Here is a 23,759-nt window from a genome sequence, read left to right as displayed (position 1 = left end):
TTTAAAAATATCCACAACCATTATTCACAATCATTATAAACCTTGGAGGACTAAGGATATTTTTAAATATATCTCTGATTGTGTTCGTCTGAAAGAGGATAGTCATATATACCTAGGATGGCTTGAGGGTGAGTAAATCATGGGATAATTTTCATTTTTGGGTGAACTATCACTTTAATAATGTTCTCAAAACGTTAGCACGGAAATGTTATTTATACATCGTTCATGGAACGTTTCTTTTTCTGAAACGTTTTAATTAGACGTTCGTTTTTTAAATGTTACTACGAGAATGTTCGGGGGACATTTAAAAGTAACATTCCTGTAATGTTTGCGGAATGATAAAATGGAAGGTTCTCTTTATGTTTGCTTAAAAAAAAAAGACGTTTTTGAGCATTCAGGGAACATTCAGAAATAATGTTTTCACAACTTAATGGGAACGTTAACGTTCTTAGAACGTATTCTTATTAGCTGGGATACTACATTAAACATTCAAGGTACGTTAACACATCAACGATGTACTAAAAACGGAAAAGTTTTTCCTTTGCGTTTTTCATGTACAGACGACAACGATCCCCATTCATGCTGATCTGTGAAAACGACTAAACGCTGTATTCTGCTGGCAGGCCAGTAGTTGGAAACACTATGCGCCTATAGAGTACCTCAGAAATGACGTGTTTTTGTATGCAAAACCCAGAAGCGAGTTAGCATTTTTAGGACTTCCGGTTCCATCGCCCTAAAGTCTATGGGTTTTTTGAATGGGTTTTTGCTAAATCGCCTGAAATAAGGTCTGTGGTTAACAAGCCTCTAAATATTTTCACGTTTTGATCTATGACATAAAACACACCAGTTATAACCCACTTGCGATTTTTTTTAAACCTTTATTGTGTCTTAAAAACGGCGGTTGCTAACAAATTTGCTAACAAATTTTTTAAAAGGGACTAGGCTACTTCCTTTGGCGGGGACTTTAGACGTCATCATGACAAACAGGACATTTGGACAGCATTTCTCATGAAAAAGTGGATAAGTATTCATACACAGCACAGATCATAATCAGCGAGCATGTTTTTAATTAAAGTTGTTTTTTAAATAAAGTTTGAGGAAGCTTGGTGGTGGTGACGTTGATCTGCGACCATGGTGTGCTGTAGTCCGTTTATAGCCTACTGTTAGCTTTTTATATCTGACGACTTTATTTAGGCTTCAAAATGTATAAATGTTGTGTTAACTTGTAAAGATTAACTTGATAAACAAAACGTGTAAGTGTCATAACCCTTTGTTAAACACAGAGCTTATTTTTTGCGATTTTCCAAAAGTCTATGGGAAAAATGCATAGGCTTTCGATCGAGGGAACCGTGCGCCGCCAACTTCCGGGTTGGCCTACAAAAACACATCATCTGTGAGGTACTCTATAGACTGAACAAGTAATAAGCATGTGCATGACGTCGGCATTTTCACAAACTCGCATTTTTGTAGTTTACACGGAAACAATACCGGTATCGTTTTCAAAAACTTGCACTTTGAAACACATTGTGAAGTTTGCATTTTCAGGCCCCCACATTGTCATGTAAATGAACGGCCACAACATAGACTAAAAAGTTTTCTGTTTTTAGTTGAAAACGGTGTTGTGTAAACGACCCGAGTTTACTTTTTTAATATCTGTTGTTCACTTCCAACAATTCCTGTTTCCACATATCAAAATATTAAGTCTTTAAAATAATTTTCAATCAAGAATAATCAAGGTTTTAAATCCAACATGTAATTAAAACATACAGTATTAGCTACATGTTACATAATACATATTCATATCCTTATTGTGATTCATCAGTGCACAGTACTACAAAGAATATTTTCCAAATTGTTTGTTTTTGTCATTTTTAATCAAAATGTAGTAGCTTGCTGTTTTTCTGAAATGACTTTCCTTTTCCACAGATGTCACATACAGGCCATGAAAGCTATTACCCAGATAGCACACTTACGTCTGCAAGATGTCTGTTAAAGATCACTTCATCTTCTGTTTACAAACATCTGATAGATGTCTTTACATACATTCTAAATCATAAACATCTTAAAGACATTTTCTAAAGGTCTATTTGACATCTGACAGGAAATGTCCTATAGACATATTGCAGATGAGTGAACACAAAATGACATCTTCCAGACGAAACACGCACATCAAATAGACGTCTCAGAGATGTACGTGTGCCATCAGGGTAGTTGTGTTGATTTTTTATTTTAGGTAACACTGTGCATTTAATGAATTAATAAACTAACAAAATGACATTTGTGATATTAATAATATTGAGTAAAATTAACTATTGATTGTTTAATTAACTTTAGTATTTTTAATGATGCAAAGGAGATATTACCATGACAATACCATGGTAACTCCATTGTACGTGGTGCCTAACGATGCCCTTTAGCTGTGATATTCTCATACTTTATTGCTTAAGCAAATACACATACAAAAATAAACCTTTATCTTTAGCCTCATGCACTCCATTGCAAAATGCAATTAAATTCTCAAAGGGGACGTGACAGGTATGAATAGCATTTGTAAAGAAAACAGTTCAGGAACAATTTGAAAGGGTCCACAAAGGATGGTCGAAACAACATTTTATTAGAAAAGAAAAGCATAGAAACACTTTGCACCCGTTCAGTGCCAGCATGTTGGAATATCTCGTATTTAAGACGCTGCGGGTCCAGCGACCGCATGAGTTAATCTCCAGCACAATGATTCAGTTACACCATGAAATGCACAAGACACAAATCTGCAGATGTACTGTAGATATCTCAATGACATAATCAACACCAGATATATCTGTTATGTAATTCATATCTACAATATCTACCTCATAAAAACAATAGCATGTCATCATTATTCATGGGTGCATCAAAAAAAAAAAAAAAATCAATTATCATCGATGGTACACTCTCCACCTCTCAAGTGGCACAGAGAACATTTTCATTCTCTTCACTGAATAACAGATGATAAAGGATGTATTTTTGTTGAATATTCATACTCTAATAATAAAACACAATCTCATATGACGTGAAGAGGGTTGGAGTGTAATGCTCTGAAAACCAAACCATCCATCAAGTCTCTCATAAAGCTAATGAGCTCTGGCGCACCTGCGCTCCTGCTAATCTTCCAGCACACATGAATGGGACATGGTGAGATGGGCAGGAAGGAAAAACATGAAAGTTTTTGGATAGATTGTAAGATATTTATTCTACTCAAGAGCATTTTGAGTGAAATGAACGGCCGGTCTGTAACTGCACCCTCACTTGAAATTAATTCGGTACATTCTCAACCGGAGAACCATTAAACTGCATTAACAAGCATATTGCATGATCAAGGGTTGAAATATATTCACAAGATAAAAAAATGATACTGTGTATACCGTATCTCACAATACGCCAATGGTTTTCATTTTTCTTTGTGCTCTCACTGGAAGCACCAGCTTGATTTGGCCATTGTAGCCGACCAATGCAAGATTTATGTGTGTAAATACTGTACTCAGCAGGTTAAGGTTCAGCTAGTTGGCATGACCAGGTTAATTCCACATGGTAGATGCCATTTCATCAGGGCTATAGCATGTAATGAACGTTTTTAAAATCACATAATTCCGCACAAGTGCAGTTGCGATGAATGGAAATGCTAACAGACAGAGACTTCCTTGACTGTAATGCCTAATAAAGGCTACTAAAATTGTGAATAAAAACAAATACCAACATACTGTTGTCCATAAAGTCTCATAAAAATACCTTGTATGTTTGAATAAATAAATCATTTATCTAAAAAAATTACAGCACCGCTCCTTTAATACTTTTTTTTTTTTTTTTTACACATAATTAGTTTAGGCCCAACAACAAAGGAAATACATTAGATGGCTAAACACTGTTAAAGCTGAGGCAATCTTCTGATCATGTAGAGTGACAGCAGAAACCGCCCATTCATACACGTCAAACAATGTCAACAAACAATGCCAATTTAAACATATGAAGGGGTTCTGTTGGTCATCTGGTTTAGAATCAAACTCTACCACCAAATGTTTAGGGGTTAGGGGTTGGGTTGACATTTTAGGCGTTAGTTTTTCTTGTCAGCCTTCTATCAACCATCTCTGTTTACATCAAATACAAGCAAGCTGTCATTAAAGGGTTAGTTCAAGAAAAATATCTTAATTTTTGTTCTGAAGATGAACGAAGGTCTTTGGAATGACATGAGGGTGAATAAATAATGACTGGGTGAACTAACCCTTTAAGTGAGATCAGTAACACTTCACAATAAGGCTCAATTTATTAACATTATTGTATTTAATGTATAGGGTACCATAAACTAACAATTAACAATACAAATGTTAATTTCTACATACTTGTATATAAGGAGAAATGTCATATGATTGCATAATATTTTAATGTTTCACAGGCTATTTCAGTTTTTTCCTACTGATAAAGTATGTTTACGAGCTGCTTAATTCATTATATTTAATTAAAAATAAATGAAAATGAATACAATTAAGCTAGATTAATAACAGAGTTGTTAATGTTATCTAAAACTATTAAAATCATTTTCATTAACTGCAATAAATTTGAAAAAAATTAGATATGTTGCTTTGGCAAATAACTGAAATAAGGACCTTAAATTACTAAAACGGAAAACAAAACAAAATGAACAAAATCTTAAAGTAAAATGAAAACTTAAAATATAAAAATAAATGCTAATTCAAAATATTAATAAATACTACAATAATATATAAATAATACTGAAATAACACAGATGAATAAATGCTTTGCGTATTGCATTAACTAATGTTAACGAATTGACCCTTATAATAAGGTGTTACTTGTAGGTAACTTTTGAGGCTAATATTATACAAAGATCAATTTAAAGACATTGCCAAAGCTTTGTGTACAGAAGAAGCTGAGATTCTTCCATAATTAAATGAATGCTTTGCACAAACAGCTATTACTGTCCAGCACAAGTACAAAATAAATAGCATAAATATATAATAAATTAGTAAAAAGATCAAAACATTAACATCATAGAGGAGGAGTTACATATATTGCTACATCGACATACAGCTTTAAAACACTATTTATTAAAAAGTAAATGAATAAATGTGTAAACATTCTTACAGGACGGTGGTTATAAGTGAAATGAGTGATCCATGTGATATGACTGCCCTCCATTTGATGCATTCTGTTCAAATTGGACATCCCAAGACGACATTCACTCTCGCCACCCAATGTTCCCGCTAACGTGATGTTGCCATCTGTAGAATAGTGAATGTGGATTCTCTCTTGTTCCCTCTGACATGCCAGGCTCTCTGACACCTACTGCGAGTCACAGATGGCCCCATAATGACTGAAATTGCTAGAGGATCAGTCCAATTCATTTGCAGCCTATTTTCTGGCTGGGGTGCAGCCCTTTAGGGGAAGCGGTGTGCTCATCTGACTGCACCGACCACCAGCAACATCCCCTATGATAAGACAACCCTACTGTATTCTATATCCAGACACACTCCAGTGGAACTGGAAACTCTGTAGACTATTTAAAGGTTTATTCACTAGCTTTTATGTATTGGATTACTTTATATACCTTTAAAGCAAGGGCATGACTGGATAATATATCTTGATAGTACATGTACGTTGCCAAGATGTTCATTCAATGTGTGGATTTTCATCTATGGGTACATTTACACGACAACCACTACACTCATACTACAAAAAATGCTTTGTTGTTTCGACCCATTTGACCCAAACATTGGTTGAAACAACCCAGCATTTTTAGAGTGTAAAAACAGAATTTTTTTCTTTTGTATTTTTTGCATACAGACGACAACGTTGTTCCCCGTTCACACAGATCCACGAAAATGACTAAAAGCGCTGTATTCTTCTGCCAGGCCAGTAGTTGGCGATGTTACTTTGTAAAGAAACACTACACGCCTATAGACTGAACACGTAATACACATGCGCAAGACATCACCGTTTTCACAATTTAGTGTTTTTTACACGAAGACAATAACAGTATCGTTTTCAAAAACTTGCACTTTGAAACCCTTTTTCAAAAGTTTGCATTTTCAGGCCCCCAAAACGCTGTTGTCGTGTAAATCAACGGCTAAAACACATATAAAGTTTTCCGTTTGTCGTGTAAATGGCCCCTCAGATGCATAATAAATGTTTTAACATTTAAATATGTTGCTAAATTTTTTCCTGTAAGACGCTAAAACTTTTTTTAATGGCCAAAAGTATCGACAACCCTTTCTAAATTACTTGTTTGGCCAGGCCCAAACAGACTAGTCCCGCCCCCAACTCAAGCCATTGGCTTAACCACAGTCTTTACACTTTTCTGGGAAATAAACCTTATTTTTAGTTCTGTCATCACAATAAATTATAGTAAAAGACGCCATTTTAACATTAAACACCTTTAAATCACCAGATGATGCACATCTTGGCACGGTAACGTTCTAATAGCATGTTGTTGGAGTTTCTTTCCTTTCATTCTTATATCTAAGACCATTTTATACAGTGTACTGACTGCTTCACTTATTTCCATGGGGCAAGACCTCATTCTATCTATCAGTTAAGTTAAAGATTGCCTGAACAACACCAAAAGAGTAGCCAATTAGCATTGTGGATGCATAAAAAAGCAAAACAAAAGAAAAGATTCCATCATTCAACCAGCTGGAAGTTCATCATGAGTGCCTGAAGCCATCCACATCAAAGAGCCATCAGTCTGAGCAGCTTGCTAAAGAGTGTATGGCTTATTAGCTGAGTACAATAGAACATTCATAAAGATAGACATGAAAATCAACTCCCGAGTTGCTCAAAACCTCTGAAAGCTACTAATGGAAGAAGAATGCATAGAGATTACACCTGCAAGCTGCCGTAAAACGGTCTAAATCCTTCTATTATCCACATATGGCCATCAAATACCATTCCGCCCCATAAGGCAATAGTGACCTTCAGAATAATGCCTGTTCATGACCCACAACACCAATGGCTTCAAAAATGGAGAGAACAAATAAGGCTGTTTTCACACTAGAGCCGATGATGTGAACCCAAAACCATTTGGTTGGAACTTTGAATTAGTTTTTGACATCATGGAAACACCCAAGTCAAAAAACAGCAGTCTGGGGTTCATGTGGAGTCAAGTATGATTCACAATTGCTCTAAAAGCTACCCAGCCTCATTTGTGGATGTGAACAGCTATTGTTTACATATTAGTATGCATACACTACCATTCAAAACTTTGGGGTCAGTACGGTTCTTTAATGTATTTGAAAGATACTCATTTGGTGCTCAAGAAACATTTCTTCTTATTATCAATGTTGAAAACAGTTGTGCTGCTTATTTATTGTTTTTTGTATTTTTTGTCTTTATTGTCACTTTTGATTAATTTAAAGCATCCTTGCTAAGTAAAAGTGTTAATTTCTTTCAAATAAGAAATCTTACTGACCCAACCCTTTTGAACTGTAGCATATATTTAGTACAAAAGGAAGTGCCACAAAATATTGAGTACTAAAACCAAAACGTGTAAAAAAGGTGAACTAGACATCAAATTTCCTTTTTTGACAGCTACCGCATGTACTGTACTCATGGAGGTACACACGATGAAGGCCTAAATATACTGCCATTTGGAGCCTAATAATACGTTTTTAAAGACTGACAGGTTCAGACTAAGCAATCAAACCGAGAGTGAAAACATCCTAATTGTTATGAACACATTGACACAAGCGCTTATTTTAGCAATTCTGCAACATCTCCCTGCAATGCTATATTCCTGCTGACACTTCAGGTGCACCTGGTGTAGATGCCTGGCTATATTGAGGTCAGAGTTATTATATGACTGGAAGTCATGATTTCCCAGTTTGGAGACTGTGTATGATTGGTGTTTTGCAATGAGTCTATATTTTCAATGGAGAAACAAATGCCGGCATATAATGAGAAGACACAAGTTATGTCGAAAACGAAAAGTGATAAAAGATTTATAAACCTCTGAAACAAGCACATATAAATATGTTGGCAGATGTACATTCTTTCCACCTAAATGACTTCCACACATCTGGATAGGGGAGTAATTAACATATTTGTAAAGGCTAAAACCTGAGTTATTCAAAATAGTTCATTAGAAAGACCACAACAATAAACACTGAAAAAGTAATTTGTGTACCATTGACATATAGATTATTTGCATGACTATAGCTACTCTATATACTCATGAGATGTATATCCTGTATGTATACCAATATATTAGTTGTTATTTCATATATGACCATTTCTGTGTGTTCTGGTAGGTAAGTTTCGGCGCGACATGATATTGCACGCAGGACTCTGTCATAAGCACAACTGTCTAGGCTAGTGTTCGGTAGCGCTCGGCGATATGTTAGTTTAAAAAAAGAAAACAGTCGACAACTTGTTTGTCAACCAGAGAAACACCCTCACTTTTCTCCATTAGAGAACCGAAACATCCACGTATCCGGATTTCTCTTGCATTTTGAACCATTTGCTTTTTGTTTTTGTCCCTTGTGTGTTACCGTTCGGAGGAGGTTGAAGTCCGCAGAGACGAGCTGAAATAAACAATAGTTGTGACGCAGCGAGGTGGCTGTGTCGGTCTCCACTCGTTTTCCTCTTCCTCCTGTTCTCCGAAATGAAAGCTGGTAGAATGGAGTTTTAAAGTGGGACGTCCTGCCCGCAATGCTACACGCTGACCCGCGCGGGGTCACAAGAGATCTTCGTAGTCGAGGAGTTTTGAGTGCTGCCGGGTTTTCCAAAGTCGAAACAGACGGAAGTCGAAGTACATCTCAATCATCTCTTTGCCTAAAGGAGAGGGGAATAGAGAGGGAGATATGATTCTGGAATACATTTGATGAATTCAATGTGAGCCTGTGTCTCTATGATGAACAGACACTTCCATATAGATTCTCTCAGGCGGTAATTGGAAAACAGCATGCACTGAGAGACAATATAGATAAAGAGAGATGACAGAGAAGTGATAGAGAATGAAGAGAGGAAATTGAGAGTCAGTGAAAGAGAGGGGCGGGGTGGGTTGGTCGGCCGGCTCAGGACAGGTTAAAAAAAAAAAAAAACGGAAGGAAAAAGACCTGTAAACTTGCATTAAATGGTTTACTATGAAAGTTATGTCAGTAAAGCGACGAGAATACTTTTTGTGCGTTATTTTTGTCTGTTTTTTGCACACAAAAAGTACTTTTGTCCCTTAATAACATTAAGGTTGAACCACTGTAGTCACATTGACTATTTTAATGATGTCTTTACTACCTTTCTGGACCTTCAAATTTGTTATGACATTGCTGTCATATCTTAATTTGTGTTCCAAAGATGAACAAAGGTCTTACTGGTTTGGAATGAGGGTGAGTAATTAATGACAGAAATTTCATTTTTTTGGGTGAAATAACCATTTAAATAAAATAGTTCATCTAAAATGTGAAAATCTGTCATCATACTCGCCCTCATGCCATTCCAAACCTCTCATAAGGGTATGGTACAACATGAGGGTGAGTATATGCAAAATAGCTATACAATAGCTTGGTATGAAAGAAACAACAGTGTACAAGTTTGGAATGACATGAAGATAAGTAAATGTCAGAATTCACTTTGGCTGAAAATCCCTTTAAATAACATGCAGTGTATGTATATCAGTATGCCCATACGTTTCCTCCATTAAAAACTCATAGGGCCCTGTTTACACCTGGTATTAAGCCTATTCGTCAATCCGATCACAAGTGGACAACGCTAAATACAGGTGTAAATGGGGTCTAAGACATTTTAAGCTTGTCCACTTTCGACCACTTCCAGAGATAGTCAAAAACACATTTAACCAGATTGTTTTCTAGGGCTGGGACAATACATCGAAATATGATTTGCAATATGAAGAATCTGGAGCGATTCTGATATTTTCCGATGTATAGCGATTCTCTCTCGAATCGATTTTGAGCTTAGTTTTTAAACAGTAGATGGCACTACTATACGTGCTTTAGAAACACTCGTACAGTACCTGCTTCCAGTTCCTTTACACACACCAATTAAACCTAAAATAACCATTCATAAAGTTTGAAAAGGTTGAAGCGAATTATCTGCTGTTAAAACTAAGCTCAGAATCGGTTAGAGAGAGAAAATATCAGGATCGATCCAGATTCATTGTATCGATCGAGAATCGATGTATTGTCCCAGCCCTATTGTTTCATGTGGTCGAATGCATTCAAACAACCATAAAAGACCACCTACTCTCTGCCTACTGACCTAATGCTTAAACATTATGGGAAGCGCGCTAGCCAGATGGATTTAAACTTTGTTGACTGGAGACCCAAGTTTGGTTTGAAGACAAAAAATGTACCAAGCACAATGTTCTCTCACCATTCCTGATTTCTAACACGCACTCACCGCGTTCGCCATGGTCTTGAAGCTGTCAGAGCAGAAACGAAATCTGACGCTCTCTGTATGTTTTTCCATCATCTCCGGGCGCGTTCATATGTAAATTGCGGGAGGTTATTTTGTCCATTAGATCGAAAGATATGAAAAAGCCCATACATTTACCCGCCCATAGACCCTCTCCTTGAAGAAATCAGGACAGAAGTGGTTGAAAGTGGACAAAACAGACGGAATAAAACACCAGGTGTAAACGGGTATGTGTCCCCCTCGTCTACTTGTGTTCCGATGGACCAAAACGCATCCTAATACCAGGTGTAAACAGGGCCTAGATTTCAAATTATGCAAGAAAGAGTCTGTTTGTGTGTGTTTATATGTGTGTAGGAGTGTGAGCATAAGCACATTTCAGCAGTTTATTGCAGGCAGTCTTACCCTGAGCAGAGAGCTCCAGCGGTGACTCAAATGTGACAGAATAAGGCCTCATCAGGTTCTTCAGTTTCTGGAACAGCTGTTGGCACATGATAAGCCAAGACATTAATAATCCCTTTTTTTCTCCCCCCTCACACTGCTCTCTCACTCTCTCCTTCACTCGCTCTTTGACTCGAGGAGGTTAGTTAGGGATAATGGCAGTCTCTCTCTTTGTGGCTCTGGGTAAATCTCACACGGGAGACTGGAAGGGCAAACGGGAACCTTCAAAAGAACCCAGTTAAGATCTTAACATCCATGCACCACTCCGAGAGGCTTCAAACCCAGACAGAGATTAAAGATGAATTTACAGACACATATTTTCTATTCCAGCTCACACACTGTGAAGGAAACCAGTGCCTTACAGAGCGAATAAAGATGAGAACGTGACCACAACGCTAAGGAGGACGCCACAAACAAATGCTGCAAGATTCCTAGAGCTCTACTTTGAGATCAACATACATAGATTTGCTCTTGTGAAGGCCAAATTCTGTCAGCAGATAACCCAGCATGCATTCACAAACTCGCACAAGTCAGTCATCCGTGTGTCGATCACAAGCACGCATAAAAACGCAATTCTCAGGAACGGTGGCACCTCTTGGGCAATGACGCATGGCGAATGAGATTTACGTCGAAATCCATCACCATAGAAACGCATTTGTACATTAGGTTCCAAGAATGCCATAAATGTGTCCTTGGGGCGTAATCTCGGGGCTCCTGTCATATAACACTTGTCAGGCTACCAAACAGACGGAATGAGCTGAAAGTCAAGGCCGATCCTAAAGGACAGACGCAGATGTCACAAGTCCAACAATTAGAGAGTTTCAGATCAGATGTTAATGATCACAGAAACTAGTCTGGGTGTTACACAACTGTTTAAAAGTTTGGGGTTAGTCAGATATTTTAATGTTTTTGAAATAAGTCTCTTATGCTCATCAAGACTGCACTTGATTGATCAAATATACAGAAAAAACAATAATATTGTGACACATTATTACAATTTAAAATAACTGTTTACTATTTAAATATATTTTAAAATTAAATTTATTCCTGTGATTCAAAGCTGAATTTTCAGCATCATTACTCCAGTCTTCAGTGACACATGATCCTTCAGAAATAATTCTAATAAACTGATTTACTGCTCAAGAAACATTTATTATTATTATCAGTTATTTTAGTATCATTAATAGACTATTTCAGTTTTTATTAATATTTTGAGTCGTTTTTATTTTTTATATTTTCTGTTTTCGTTTTAATTTTAGTTAGTTTTAGTAATATTTATTAGTGTTTTTTTTTTTTTTTTTTAAATATGTCTGTGTAGTTCTTATTCATTTTTGTTTTAGTTATTTTAGTTTAGAAAATGAGAAATGATGGCTTGGCAACTAGCTGAAATAAAAGATTTTCAAAAAAATCTATTACAGTTAATGTTTATTTAATGTAACTTTTTTATGGTTTTAGTTTTAATTTTAGTTTTTTGTTTTGCTACTTAATATTTTTGTGGAAACCATCCTACATTTTTTCAGTACTATTTTATGAATAGAAAGCTCAACAGCATTAATTTGAGTCCAAAGTCCAAATAGTTAATAACCTTTTGCAATATTATTAAAGTCTTCACTGTCACTTTTGGCCAATTTAATAGGTCCTTACCGAATAAAGGTATTAAAGGGGACCTATAATGCCCCTTTTACACGATGTAATATAAGTCTCTGGTGTCCCCAGAATGTGTCTGTGAAGTTTCAGCTCAAAATACCCCACAGATCATTTATTATAGCTCAAATTTGCCACTATTTGGGTGTGAACAAAATCATGCCATTTTTTTGTGTCCTTTTAAATGCAAACAAGCTGCTGCTCCCAGCCCCCTTTCCAGAAGAGGGCGGAGCTTTAACAGCTTGTGCTTCAGATACTCAACAACAACAAAACTGGAGAATCTCACGCAGCCAAAATGTTGGAAACTGTCAGTAACGGTGTTCAGCCTTACATTGTTCAAACCGAAGTCAGACACTGATGGAGAGACTCAGGAAGAAGTTACAACTTTTAGAATGCAACTGGACGTTTCTGAATGTTTAGTGGATAAATTTATGTAGTTGTCATGGAGTGTCAATTGATTCAACTCATCGACTAGCATGTACCGTCATGTTAATCTTTCGTGCAAATCCAGCATTGAACTGACCTTTGTTTGTGAAGCAGTCCGGCGTAAAATGATTTGCACAAATATATAACACTTTTTTCGGCACATTTCCCTCATAAATGAAATTCAACCATGGTGTCCTCATTGGTACATCCAGTAACAGAACATTTGTAATGTTTTTTTGGCACAGACATTGTATATCTCCAGCTGCTACAGCAAGGAAACAGAAATGTCAGACTGCTGCGGCTCATCCAGGGCAGGATCTATGCTAATCGGGCAGATCATCACCAGTCATGGGCGGAGCTTATGTAAGAGTAAGGGGAAATTCTGGATCTGCTCGTTTGGAGAGACTGTTTGGGGATTATAAAAAAAGCAGTGGGTGGATTTTTACCATTATAAGCTGGCTGTTTACACACGCTGTGGACACATCTGTGTTCAAACACCTTATAAAAGTGAATTTTGCATAGTAGGTCCCCTTTAAATTCTTTATACAGTGCTGGACAGGAAAGAGTTATTTTAAGTTACATAACCGAGGGAAAAATGCTGTCAGGCATGATGGTGACAGACGGAGAGGTGTTATATAGAAAAACGGCAAGATGGAGTTGGTGCATGTGTGTCTTAAGAGATGAGAGCTGAACATGGCCACAGCAGGCCCCAGAGGGACCATTTCTAAATATAATGCAGAAACTCAAGGTACAAGCATTACGTGAATTTGATGTACCTTCTCTCCATTCGGATTGCCCAGGACATAGCAGCCCATGATGTGGATCAGGTTTGGCTCTGGATTCACTTTACTCATAAACCGGCTAAGTCGTTTCCAAAACCTGCATGTACACCACAAACACACAAGCAAATCCCTCTGACAATAGCTCTCTCTTTGAAGGAAGGAAGTTCTCTCGCATTGAAGGAATATTGTGACAGAAACAAAAGCATGGATCTCACTAACTGGCTCATGTCTTCTTCTTTCTCGACCTTGGCAAAAGTGGCCACTTTATTCTTCAGCAGGTACAGGTGTCCTGGGCCGCCCTGAAAAATTACACATTTAAAACCTTACATAACATCAAACTCAAAGAAACAGGAGATCAGTACTACCCTCTGAACTGACAGAGAGAAATTCCTTTCCATCTGAACACACAACCATTACACAACATCAAACCCAAATCATCAAACTGAAGAGACAGTAGTTCAGATTATTCCTACAGACACTGCTGATTCACTCTGGTGCACTTACAGTCTCATTTCTTTCTTACAGTCATTATGTGTGTGTTTGTTGGCCTTGTTTTTCTCTTACCTGACAGAAGATCAGCATGCGCCAGATCTTGGAGCCCTTCCTGTAGGCTGTCAATCTCTTCTCAATCTCCTCTGCATAAAAACAAATACAGGGTCAGGATGACCAGCGCTGGTTGCATTTACACGCACAATCTTGCTCTGATTATGCATACGTTGACATTGTCAAAGGGCTTAAAAATGTTCTTTTATTGGGAAAAGATCATGGCAATTTAAACAAAACCAGATCGAAACCTAGGATTCGACTATTACCCTGGTTTTACTTTAAATGTAAAAGTCTAATCACCGTTCTGCCAGCTTATTCAATATATAACAGCTTAGACATCAAAATTGAAGAAAATTTGCAAAATCTCAAGTAACCACAATTTTCTTGCATTATTGGAATATTGATTTTAATGCAAACCCTTAAAATAATATTATTTTAATTATTTATTTTATTCCTGAGGTTCACTTTTTTATATTATATTATATTATAAGCCCTTTCATCTTAAATATTAATTTACAATAAAGTTCATTTTAATTTCAACATTTACCAATACATTATTAAAATCAAAAGCTTTATCTTAATATTATTAAATGGACCTGAGCAAACATGAACTAACAATTAATTAATATTAACAAAGATTAATAAATACTCCAACAAATGTTATTTTTAGTCAATGCATTAAATGACGCTAACTAATGGGGCCTTATTCTAAAGTGTTACCAATTTTTTAAAATAATGAGCTCATTTTTTGGTAGTTGTATGTTGTATGCAAATACAAACTGACAATATAATTACCATAATTACATTCATTCATGATTTATTATGTGACTTTAACACACATTGAATAAAAGTTGATCCCTACAGATTTTAAACAGTCACTGTTGTAAAACAGTCACTAAATAATATTGGCGCTTCTCTGATCCAGAGTCATTTATCAGGAATCCAATTGTTTTTGTGTTTCTCATGCTGGCTGGTGCAAAAATCAATACAGGGCCCACTGTCATTCCACAATGAAACAACCAGGCAAGGGGTAAAGTGCCCAAATACACAAAAGAGCACACAGCAAACACACAACAAACAATACACAAACCATGAAGCTACATACCCAGAATATCATCAAACGTGGCATGCTCATGATCCTGGAGATAAAAAAAAAATAAATAAAAGCAATCAATTCAAACACACAGATTAGACTTAACAACATTCCAGGACTAATTCTGAAAGGAAAATGTTCTTTGTATAATGCTTAATGTCAGTAATCTCTAATATGCACTCGTCCGGTCCAGATAACATTACTGGCTCCTGTTTTTCTTTGTGCTGTTGAGGACGTGTCATTTACTATTGTGTTTGCTATCAGTTTGGTTATCACTTGTCTGTCTAAACCTCTAGACAGTATTTTGCGACGTATCCAGCAGTATCTCATCCTATACAGTGTCTTGGCTCTATTCCACAGGGCATTATCCATGTGTTTCAAGTGTCTATGAAAATCCATAATCTTTAAATTGATATCCAGTGTTTGACATAAAATCTTGATATGTTATCTGTAATATCTGGATGATGCGTCATGTCATAGTAAAAACAGGTTTGACTTACATAGAGTATGGGTATAATAGAAGGATCATCCTTTCGAATAATATTGGGAACATATTCTGCTTTGGGGACTTTAGATGAAATCAGCTAAAAGATACAAAATCACAGAGATAAAAATGATCAGTTACATGAAAGATTTTTAATTAAATGTAATTAAAGGAATAGTTCAGACAAAAATGGAAATTTCTAGATTATTTACTCACACCAAAGCCATCCAAGATGTATATGACTTTCTTTCCTCAGCCAAAGAGAAATTAAGGTTTTGAAGGAAAACATTCCAGGATTTTCTCGATCTAATGAAAGTGAATGGTGCTCAACGTAGACCATTTTTGACAGCCCAAAATCCATATTTAGGCAGCTTCAAAGGGTTCCACACGACCCCAACGATGAATAAGAGTAGCAAAATGTGTTTACAGTGTTGGGGAAAGTTACTTTACTAAGTTACATTACTAAGTAATGTGTTACAATTTTGTGGTACTTCCTAAAAAAAGTAACTAATTGTGTTACTTTTTATAGAAAGTAATGCATTACATTACTTTCCCAATACTTTTTCTTACCTGGGCTAAGCTTGCTTGTTTGTTTTTTAATAGCAAAAAAAAAATTCTATTTTTGGCAAATGTTTAAATATTTAATGGCAAATATTTTTGGCCCTTTCAGACCAAAAGTGAAATGAATAGGTCTCAGGTCGAACAAAATGCAAATTCACACATGTACAGTAGAGGGAGCAGCTCAAAAAAAACCTTTCAGTGTTGCTGCCATTCTGGATTGCAGAAGAATAAGACATAGGAAAAAGTTCAACACTTTACTAGTTACGAGACAGCTGAGTTAATGACCTCTCACATGATGTATGCACGTGTGGAAGGTTACGCGTAACGTAGGCGGCAAGAACCGCCAATTGTTTACGAGAGAAGTTTACATCCAGTATACACACAAGAATGGACCATTTTTAACAATAAAACGAAACAAATACTAATATACAGCAACGATTCTGGACAGAGCTCCTTCTTCACACTTGTAAACAATTCTTCCTGCCTACATCACGTGTGACTTTCCCAACTTGCATATATCAAGTTTTGCAGTGCTTTTTTCTGAAATGACTGATTGTTTTGCTAGAGAAGACCCTTATTCAGCTGGGGTCGTGTGGAGCCCTTTGAAGCTGTCTAAATATGGATTTTGGACCATTCACTTACATTAGAAGGAGAAATCTTTTCCTTCGGCTGAGGAAAGAAAGTCATATACATCTTGGATGATCTTGGGGTGAGTAAATAATCAGGAAATTTGATTTTTGGATGAACTATTCACTTAAGTTAAATTAGGTATATATATATAAAAAAAAACTATTAAATGAAAACTAAATGAAAAATGAAAACTGAATAAACAAATGTACCATAATTTTAGGAGGGATAAAGTCATCCCCTTCACATGCCAGTCTCTCCATCTCTCTCTCCTCCTCCCAGTCCATGTCTTCACATCCGCCCTCGTCTGGGGTACAGCAGGTCGTCTGCAGATCCCCACCTGTGGCACCAGACATCACAGCAGAGATAGACAGTTCAATGACGGACACGGACAAAGCAGAATAAAGACAAAGAGAAGAAAGGAACAAAGAGACAAGGCAGGAATGAGAAGACGAAAATGGTGGTGGAGAAAGAGAAAGGTTGAGACAAAGATAATGGAACAAAGATAAGATATTAGAAAAGATATATATATCAATATTTTTTTTTACATGGACTGCAGTAATTCAGCTGTGAAATTTAACTCTTAGTTTTGTTTCCATGTAAGGAGTCATTATCCTGAAAAAAGGAAAAGTTCACCCAAAAATGTTATTCCAAACCTTTATGCTGTTATATTTTAATGTGGAACATAAAAAGAGAATTTTTGAGGAAATTCCACAGAAGGATAATAGTGACGCAGCTCCAAAATATATCAAAAACAAACTCCACAAAAAGCATAATAAAAGTAGTTCATGTGACTTTACCTACATTTCATATTCCTTGGAATTTCAATTTAAGTCATCTGCAGTGTTATCGTTGTTAAATAAAAATATTAAAAATCATTTTTGCTAAATGAAATAAAATAAGACATACATATTAGCTGAAAAACTTTACAAACACAAAAATTAGAAATGTTGCCTTGGCAACTGACTGAAACATAAAAAGTTTAAATTTAAGTACTAAAATGACTAAAACTAAAACTGTATGTATAAATAAAAATGTACTGAAAAAAAAAATGAATGTAGAAATAAATTAAAGCCAAACAAAAATATAAAAAATACATAGAAATTACTAAAACAATTTAATTTAAAACGAAAACTGAAAAAATAAAATCTAATTTAATATTTAATTGATAAATACTATAATAGTAAATAATACTAAAATAACATTGGTCTATGATCATATGTTAACTTTGTGTGAACAGATCAAAATTCCTTTATTTTCCACTAAAAAAATAACAGACTGTGGGTTTGGAATGACATGAGGGTGAGAAAATGATGACAGTATTTTCATTTTTGGGTGAACTATCCCTTTAACGGGATTTATCTCTTCGGGATTAACAGGATTTTATCTCTTCACACCAAGTATGATGTAACTATACAACACGAAAACAAAAAAAGTGGAATCCTGAATCACTTGTTTGACTGCAGTCCATTTAAATATACAATACACCTAACTAGAGTTACAAATATAAAACTCTACATGAGAGACTGTAGTATCGGTAGTGTAAAAGGGAGAGAAAAACTCCACTAGAAAATCAGCACCACAGAAAACCAGGCAGCTATAGAGAGAGAAAACGGACAGAGAAAAGCAAACATACAAATATTACAACTGTAAGTCAAACGTTCGCAATCGTTCATCAGGCTCCCCGAAGACACAGGTGTAAAGAATAAACGTGATGACAAAAATAAGTCCAAAGACAAACTACACACAGAGTTAACATGCTGACACAGTAGTGCACACACACATACACACACATACGTCTCCAGAGTCCAGACGCTCCAGGCGGGACAGATACTCACAGAGAGAGAAAAAGAGGAGCACATATTCGGGACAGAACCACGCTCAGAGGAAGACAGACAAACAGGATCAGCATCAAGAGCAGAAGAGGCACGTCACTGTGAGACTGTCTATGTGAGTCTACTGTATGTGTGTGTTATACAAGTGTTCCACAGGGTCTTCTGATTGTTAGGTAATGATTTTATGTACACTAACATTCAAACGTTTGGTGTCAGCAAGAATTTTTGGTAACACTTTACATTAAGATCTCATTTGTTAATAGTAGTTAATGTATTAAAGGCACATTATGTAATTTTTCGCCGCTAGAGGTTACCTATTCAAAACAAAGGTGTAGCTTGAAGATGGGAGATGTCGTCTTGACCTCACAGCCGGTGGAAAAGAATCGGGATGGGACTCGGGCAGAAATCATGTTCATGGATGAGATTATTAACGTTACTGTAGTATGAAGCAGAGCAGGGCGAGTGCTGTGAGAGCTGAACGAGGCCGCTGGAGGGATTGTTAATGAGAGATATTTTATAATGCCGCAGACGACGCTTCTGTTTCTGCCAGTCAAGCGTATGTGAGGTAACAATGTGGGGTTGAAAATTATGTTATAACATTACTCTGTGCCTTCGCTCGGCGGCTGCTATGAGACACTTGTTGCACACTGCAGTAAGCTAGACCGATATTAGAATATCATATTAATATAATCTAGAAAACGAGATTCAAACAATAAGACTATGTTGACCCATATAACAATAATTAGATTTCTGTCTATAAATGTATCCAAACAGTTCTTCCCTTGTCTAATAAAACATATAATATATTTAAGTGTCTTTGGTGTTTCCATGGTTTCTACAAAATAAAACTGGAAATCGAGGGTAACGCAGGTATGATCTCACTGGTAGGTGAAGCACGGACACAGTCTGTGTCCTGGTTAAAAATGCTTATTTCTCTGGATTTAAACATTCTTGGAAACATTTGGGATAGTGTAAGTAACATAACACTGTTCTAGTGTTTTTTGGATATTTTAATCTAAAAGTCTTACATATTATGCCTTTAATGTTAGTTCATAAAAATACAACTGGTCATTGGTCAACTAGTCATGTTAGTTCACAAAGCATTAACTAATGTTAACAAATACAATTTTTGATTTTAATAATGTATTAGTAAATGTTGAAATTAACATGAACAAAGATTAATAAATGCTGTAGAAGTATTGTTCATTCTTAGTTCATGTTAACTAAAGTAGTTAACTAATGAAACCTTATTGTAAAGTGTTACCAATTTTTTTTTTTTAAGAAATAATACTTTTATTAAGCGAGTATGCATTCAATTGATCAAAAGTGACAGTAAAGACATTTGCATTGTAACAAAAAAAATATTTCAAATAATTGCTGTTCTTTTGAACTTTCTATTCATCCAAAAATCCTTAAAATGATCATGGTTTCCACAAAAATATTAAGCAGTATGACCATTTTCAACATTGATAATAATAAGAAATGCTTCTTGAGCAGCAAATCAGCAAATTAGAATGATTTGTGAAAGATCATGTGACACAGAAGAATGGAGTAATGATGCTGAAAATTCAGCTTTGCCATCACAGAGAAAAAGTACATTTTAAAATATTAACAGAAAACAGTTATATAAAATTGTAGTAATATTTCAGAATATTAGTATTTATACTGTACTTTTGATCAAATAAATGCAGCCTTTGTGAGCATAAGGGACTTCTTTCAAAAACATTTAAAAATGCTGACCCCTAACTTTTGAACTGTAGTGTAAATAATTAACTTCTGTCAATCATTTTATATAGTGATCTATGGGAATATGCTAAGTGTGTCAACGTGTCATGTAGGTGACTGTGTGTGTGTGTGTGTTTGTGTGTGTGTACAGGTGGACTCACTGTCTTTTGAGTCGGTTAGGGAGTCTTGTTTGACAGGGGTCGGATCGCTCCAGGATCGGTTGAAACTCTTCGCCCTGCGCTCTGCAAATGCTAGTGAAGTGGAGAGATGGTCACACGCACACGCACGCAACGCCCCATGATCCTCACAGACTGTGGGCCGCAGCACATACAGTACACTCAAACACACCAACAACCACAACACCATCTACACACACACTTTTCTCATATGCTTCAATGTCCATTTCCTCCACTGCCCTTTGCTACACTTGAAACACACACAGAAGCAAAATCGACCAATCCTAAATCGTTTTATTGGTTACAATGACACAAAACTGTCAATCATCCTCCATACAAACACACAAACATTCCCAATATACACATGCACATGCTAACCTACATTCACAAAGCAATGCATCACATGCAAAAACACATGAAAGAAACACAAATGGAGCTGTGCAATCATTCATACTGTATATTCACACATTGACTCACTTTGTGCTTTCATTCTTCTGCTGCCCACCATTCTTAAATGCTTCCGGAAATTCCTAGAAATTAGTTGAAGACAAAAAAAGAGTGGAAGAAGAAGTGAGAGGATAAATCAGGTCGTCAAGACATTTATTTTATTTTTTAGATAAAAAGACAAGAAAACAGCTTGTGTGTGACATTAAACCAAAAACCCTTTGCTCTGCAGTTAATAAATCATATCATATCCATGCTTGAAGATGTGAAGAGATTTCCCTAGGGTTATTCAAAAGAGCAAACATATTTTGAAAGCCATATGAAACCCAAGTGCTTCGCTAAATATTTGCACCACGTAGGCCGTCAGAGACACGAACAGACGTCCTTGCTTGTGTGCACTCCTGTTTAATATTGAACCAGCAAGTGTGTACTTTCTTTGAGCTATCTGGCATCTCTCCAGCTGACTGAGAAAACAGACAGAGAAAAATGCCACTGCAGTAGAGTCTGTCCCACACATCCAACACGACTTACTCTACGCACATCCATGACAACTGTACACTTAATTATAATGGATGAAACTTTAGTAAGGGGTGAACAAAGGTGACAGAGACAACAACAGATGAGAACAACAAATGAGAAGACAGAAGCATTCTTAAGTCAGAAACATACTCTATGCAAGTATACAGATGCAAATGCTAGGCTATCACATTACAAGCATGCTGTCCTGTTGTACATACTGTACACGCAGTGTGTTCTTGTGTTACTGTGGCAGAAGATAGTTACCTTCAAATGTCCATTAAAGAATCTACCAAATTAAAATGTGAGTTTTGAGGAATTTAGTGTGTTAGCATTGAGGCTAGCTATATGCTGGTATATTGTTGACAAAATATCTATGCATTAAAAATGCACAGTCTTTCTAGATGCCGATTTCAAACTGCGCAAAATGGCATTGAAATGAATGGGAACGCTAATGGAATGCTAGCTTTCTCCAGGTATTCATGCTTTTTTAGTCACATTTAGCCACAGAACTGCATCACAGGCCTGTCAATTTTTCATCTGTTTCAAGCCACAAATATTTAGATCACCTCTCAAAAGAAGAAAAACAAATGTGAGAATAAACTGCAAATTTTATGCACTTGTGACTCATATACAGCTCTTGCCGCAGGATTTAATTTACTAAAAACATTCAAAAATGTGTCTAATGTGCCAAGACAGTGATATTAAGATCAAATTCAGTAAACACCTGGATAATATACTATACACAGGCAAGCAGATGAGCCTTTAAACGCAATATGGCATTTGCACTGCGTTCATTATCTGGGTTCATCTACTTGCCTGTACATAGTATGTTTTATTAATAAACTGAATTTGGTCCTGCAATATCATTGTGTTAAGCATTTTCTTTATGGTTTTCTATCCTAAAATGCTTAATATGCAAATTATGCATTATTAGTAAGGTGTATACTGAAAGTGATCTTTTAATATCACCGTCTTAATACAGTAGTAGTTAGTACAAACCTGGTAAAAAATAACTGCCTGTATTGTAAACCCGAATAAGTTGGCAAAACTCAAATTTTTAAGTTAAGAAATTCAAAGTTTAAAGTAAGCAGAACTGGCAGATTTTTATTTTGTACTCATACATTTAATTGTACTTAACTTGAAATGATTGAGTACACTAATTCATACATTTACCTTAAAATTTTCATGTAACCTCAATGTGAGCATTTTTATTAGTGTAAACATAGCTAGCTATAACAAGCTAATTCAGAAAATGCTAATTTGCCAACATGTTAACAATAGCAAGTTATAGCACTTGCTGAATGAGTGCAGCAATATAAAGCATTTAACATATGTGCTCTTCAAACCAAGCCGCATACACCACTTGTCACCATGATGGTAACTCTCCAAAAACCCACATTAACAGAAACTCTTCTAAATTAGCATAACACAACATTAATCACTACTAAATCACCCACCTAACAATAATCTTGCACAAAAAACCTTAACACTTAATTTTAGCATTTACTATCCCTTTCGAGTGCCATGGGCAAACATGCTGGGAAATAGAAATCCCAGCCAGTTTCAGTTAAACTTAAGTTTGTCTAAATTAAAAGAAATAAGTTCATAAAACTCAAAACAATGAAGCAGTTCAGTTTCCTTAAAATATATCAGTTCTGTGAACTTGAAAGAAAAATAAAGTTCTAAATACTCATAAAAGTTAATTTGACTGATTGTTTAATTTAAGTTTGTCCTACTCAAACCAATTAATTATTTTGAGAGTTAGGGTTTACAGTGGAAAAGCTTTGTTTTGCCCTCCACGTGGGAATTCCTGTAAGGATGTGATGTCGCGTGAAAACTATGAATTGTAGGACTGAATAGCATACTACTTTTACTAATTCTGCCATATGGTAGAATTACTAGTGACATGCCACTACACTATTCTGAATTCAGCCAACTTTCATACACAAACACTGCATCCGAATACGCCTACTTCCTTACTATATAGTATGCGAACATGTCAGCACAGACACGTGACAATGCCAACATACCAGATGTAGCATATCT

At 36.0% G+C, this 23,759-nt stretch overlaps 1 protein-coding gene across 7 annotated transcripts in view; it reads right to left on the bottom strand.

Annotated features, from left to right (window-relative positions):
* Positions 1-2,593: 2,593 nt before the first annotated feature.
* Positions 2,594-23,759, bottom strand: part of LOC127525244 (NMDA receptor synaptonuclear signaling and neuronal migration factor-like) — a 48,984-nt gene continuing 27,818 nt past the window's right edge. For 6 of the 7 annotated variants that reach the window (XM_051917662.1, XM_051917656.1, XM_051917659.1 and 3 more), the window contains 10 exons: positions 21,228-21,280; positions 20,736-20,825; positions 17,227-17,354; positions 15,843-15,926; positions 15,355-15,388; positions 14,268-14,338; positions 13,923-14,002; positions 13,698-13,800; positions 10,816-10,891; positions 2,594-8,817 (listed from right to left, as the gene is read on the bottom strand). In XM_051917662.1, the coding sequence (XP_051773622.1) occupies positions 8,720-8,817; positions 10,816-10,891; positions 13,698-13,800; positions 13,923-14,002; positions 14,268-14,338; positions 15,355-15,388; positions 15,843-15,926; positions 17,227-17,354; positions 20,736-20,825; positions 21,228-21,280 (817 nt within the window). In that variant the 3' untranslated portion in view covers positions 2,594-8,719. The remainder of the gene's footprint in view (positions 8,818-10,815; positions 10,892-13,697; positions 13,801-13,922; positions 14,003-14,267; positions 14,339-15,354; positions 15,389-15,842; positions 15,927-17,226; positions 17,355-20,735; positions 20,826-21,227; positions 21,281-23,759) is intronic. The other variant, XM_051917661.1, reaches the window with a different exon arrangement.

This window comes from Ctenopharyngodon idella, chromosome 13 (genome assembly GCF_019924925.1).
Source record: "Ctenopharyngodon idella isolate HZGC_01 chromosome 13, HZGC01, whole genome shotgun sequence".
Classification (NCBI taxonomy): domain Eukaryota; kingdom Metazoa; phylum Chordata; class Actinopteri; order Cypriniformes; family Xenocyprididae; genus Ctenopharyngodon; species Ctenopharyngodon idella.
This window is presented reverse-complemented; position numbering and strand designations above follow the sequence as displayed.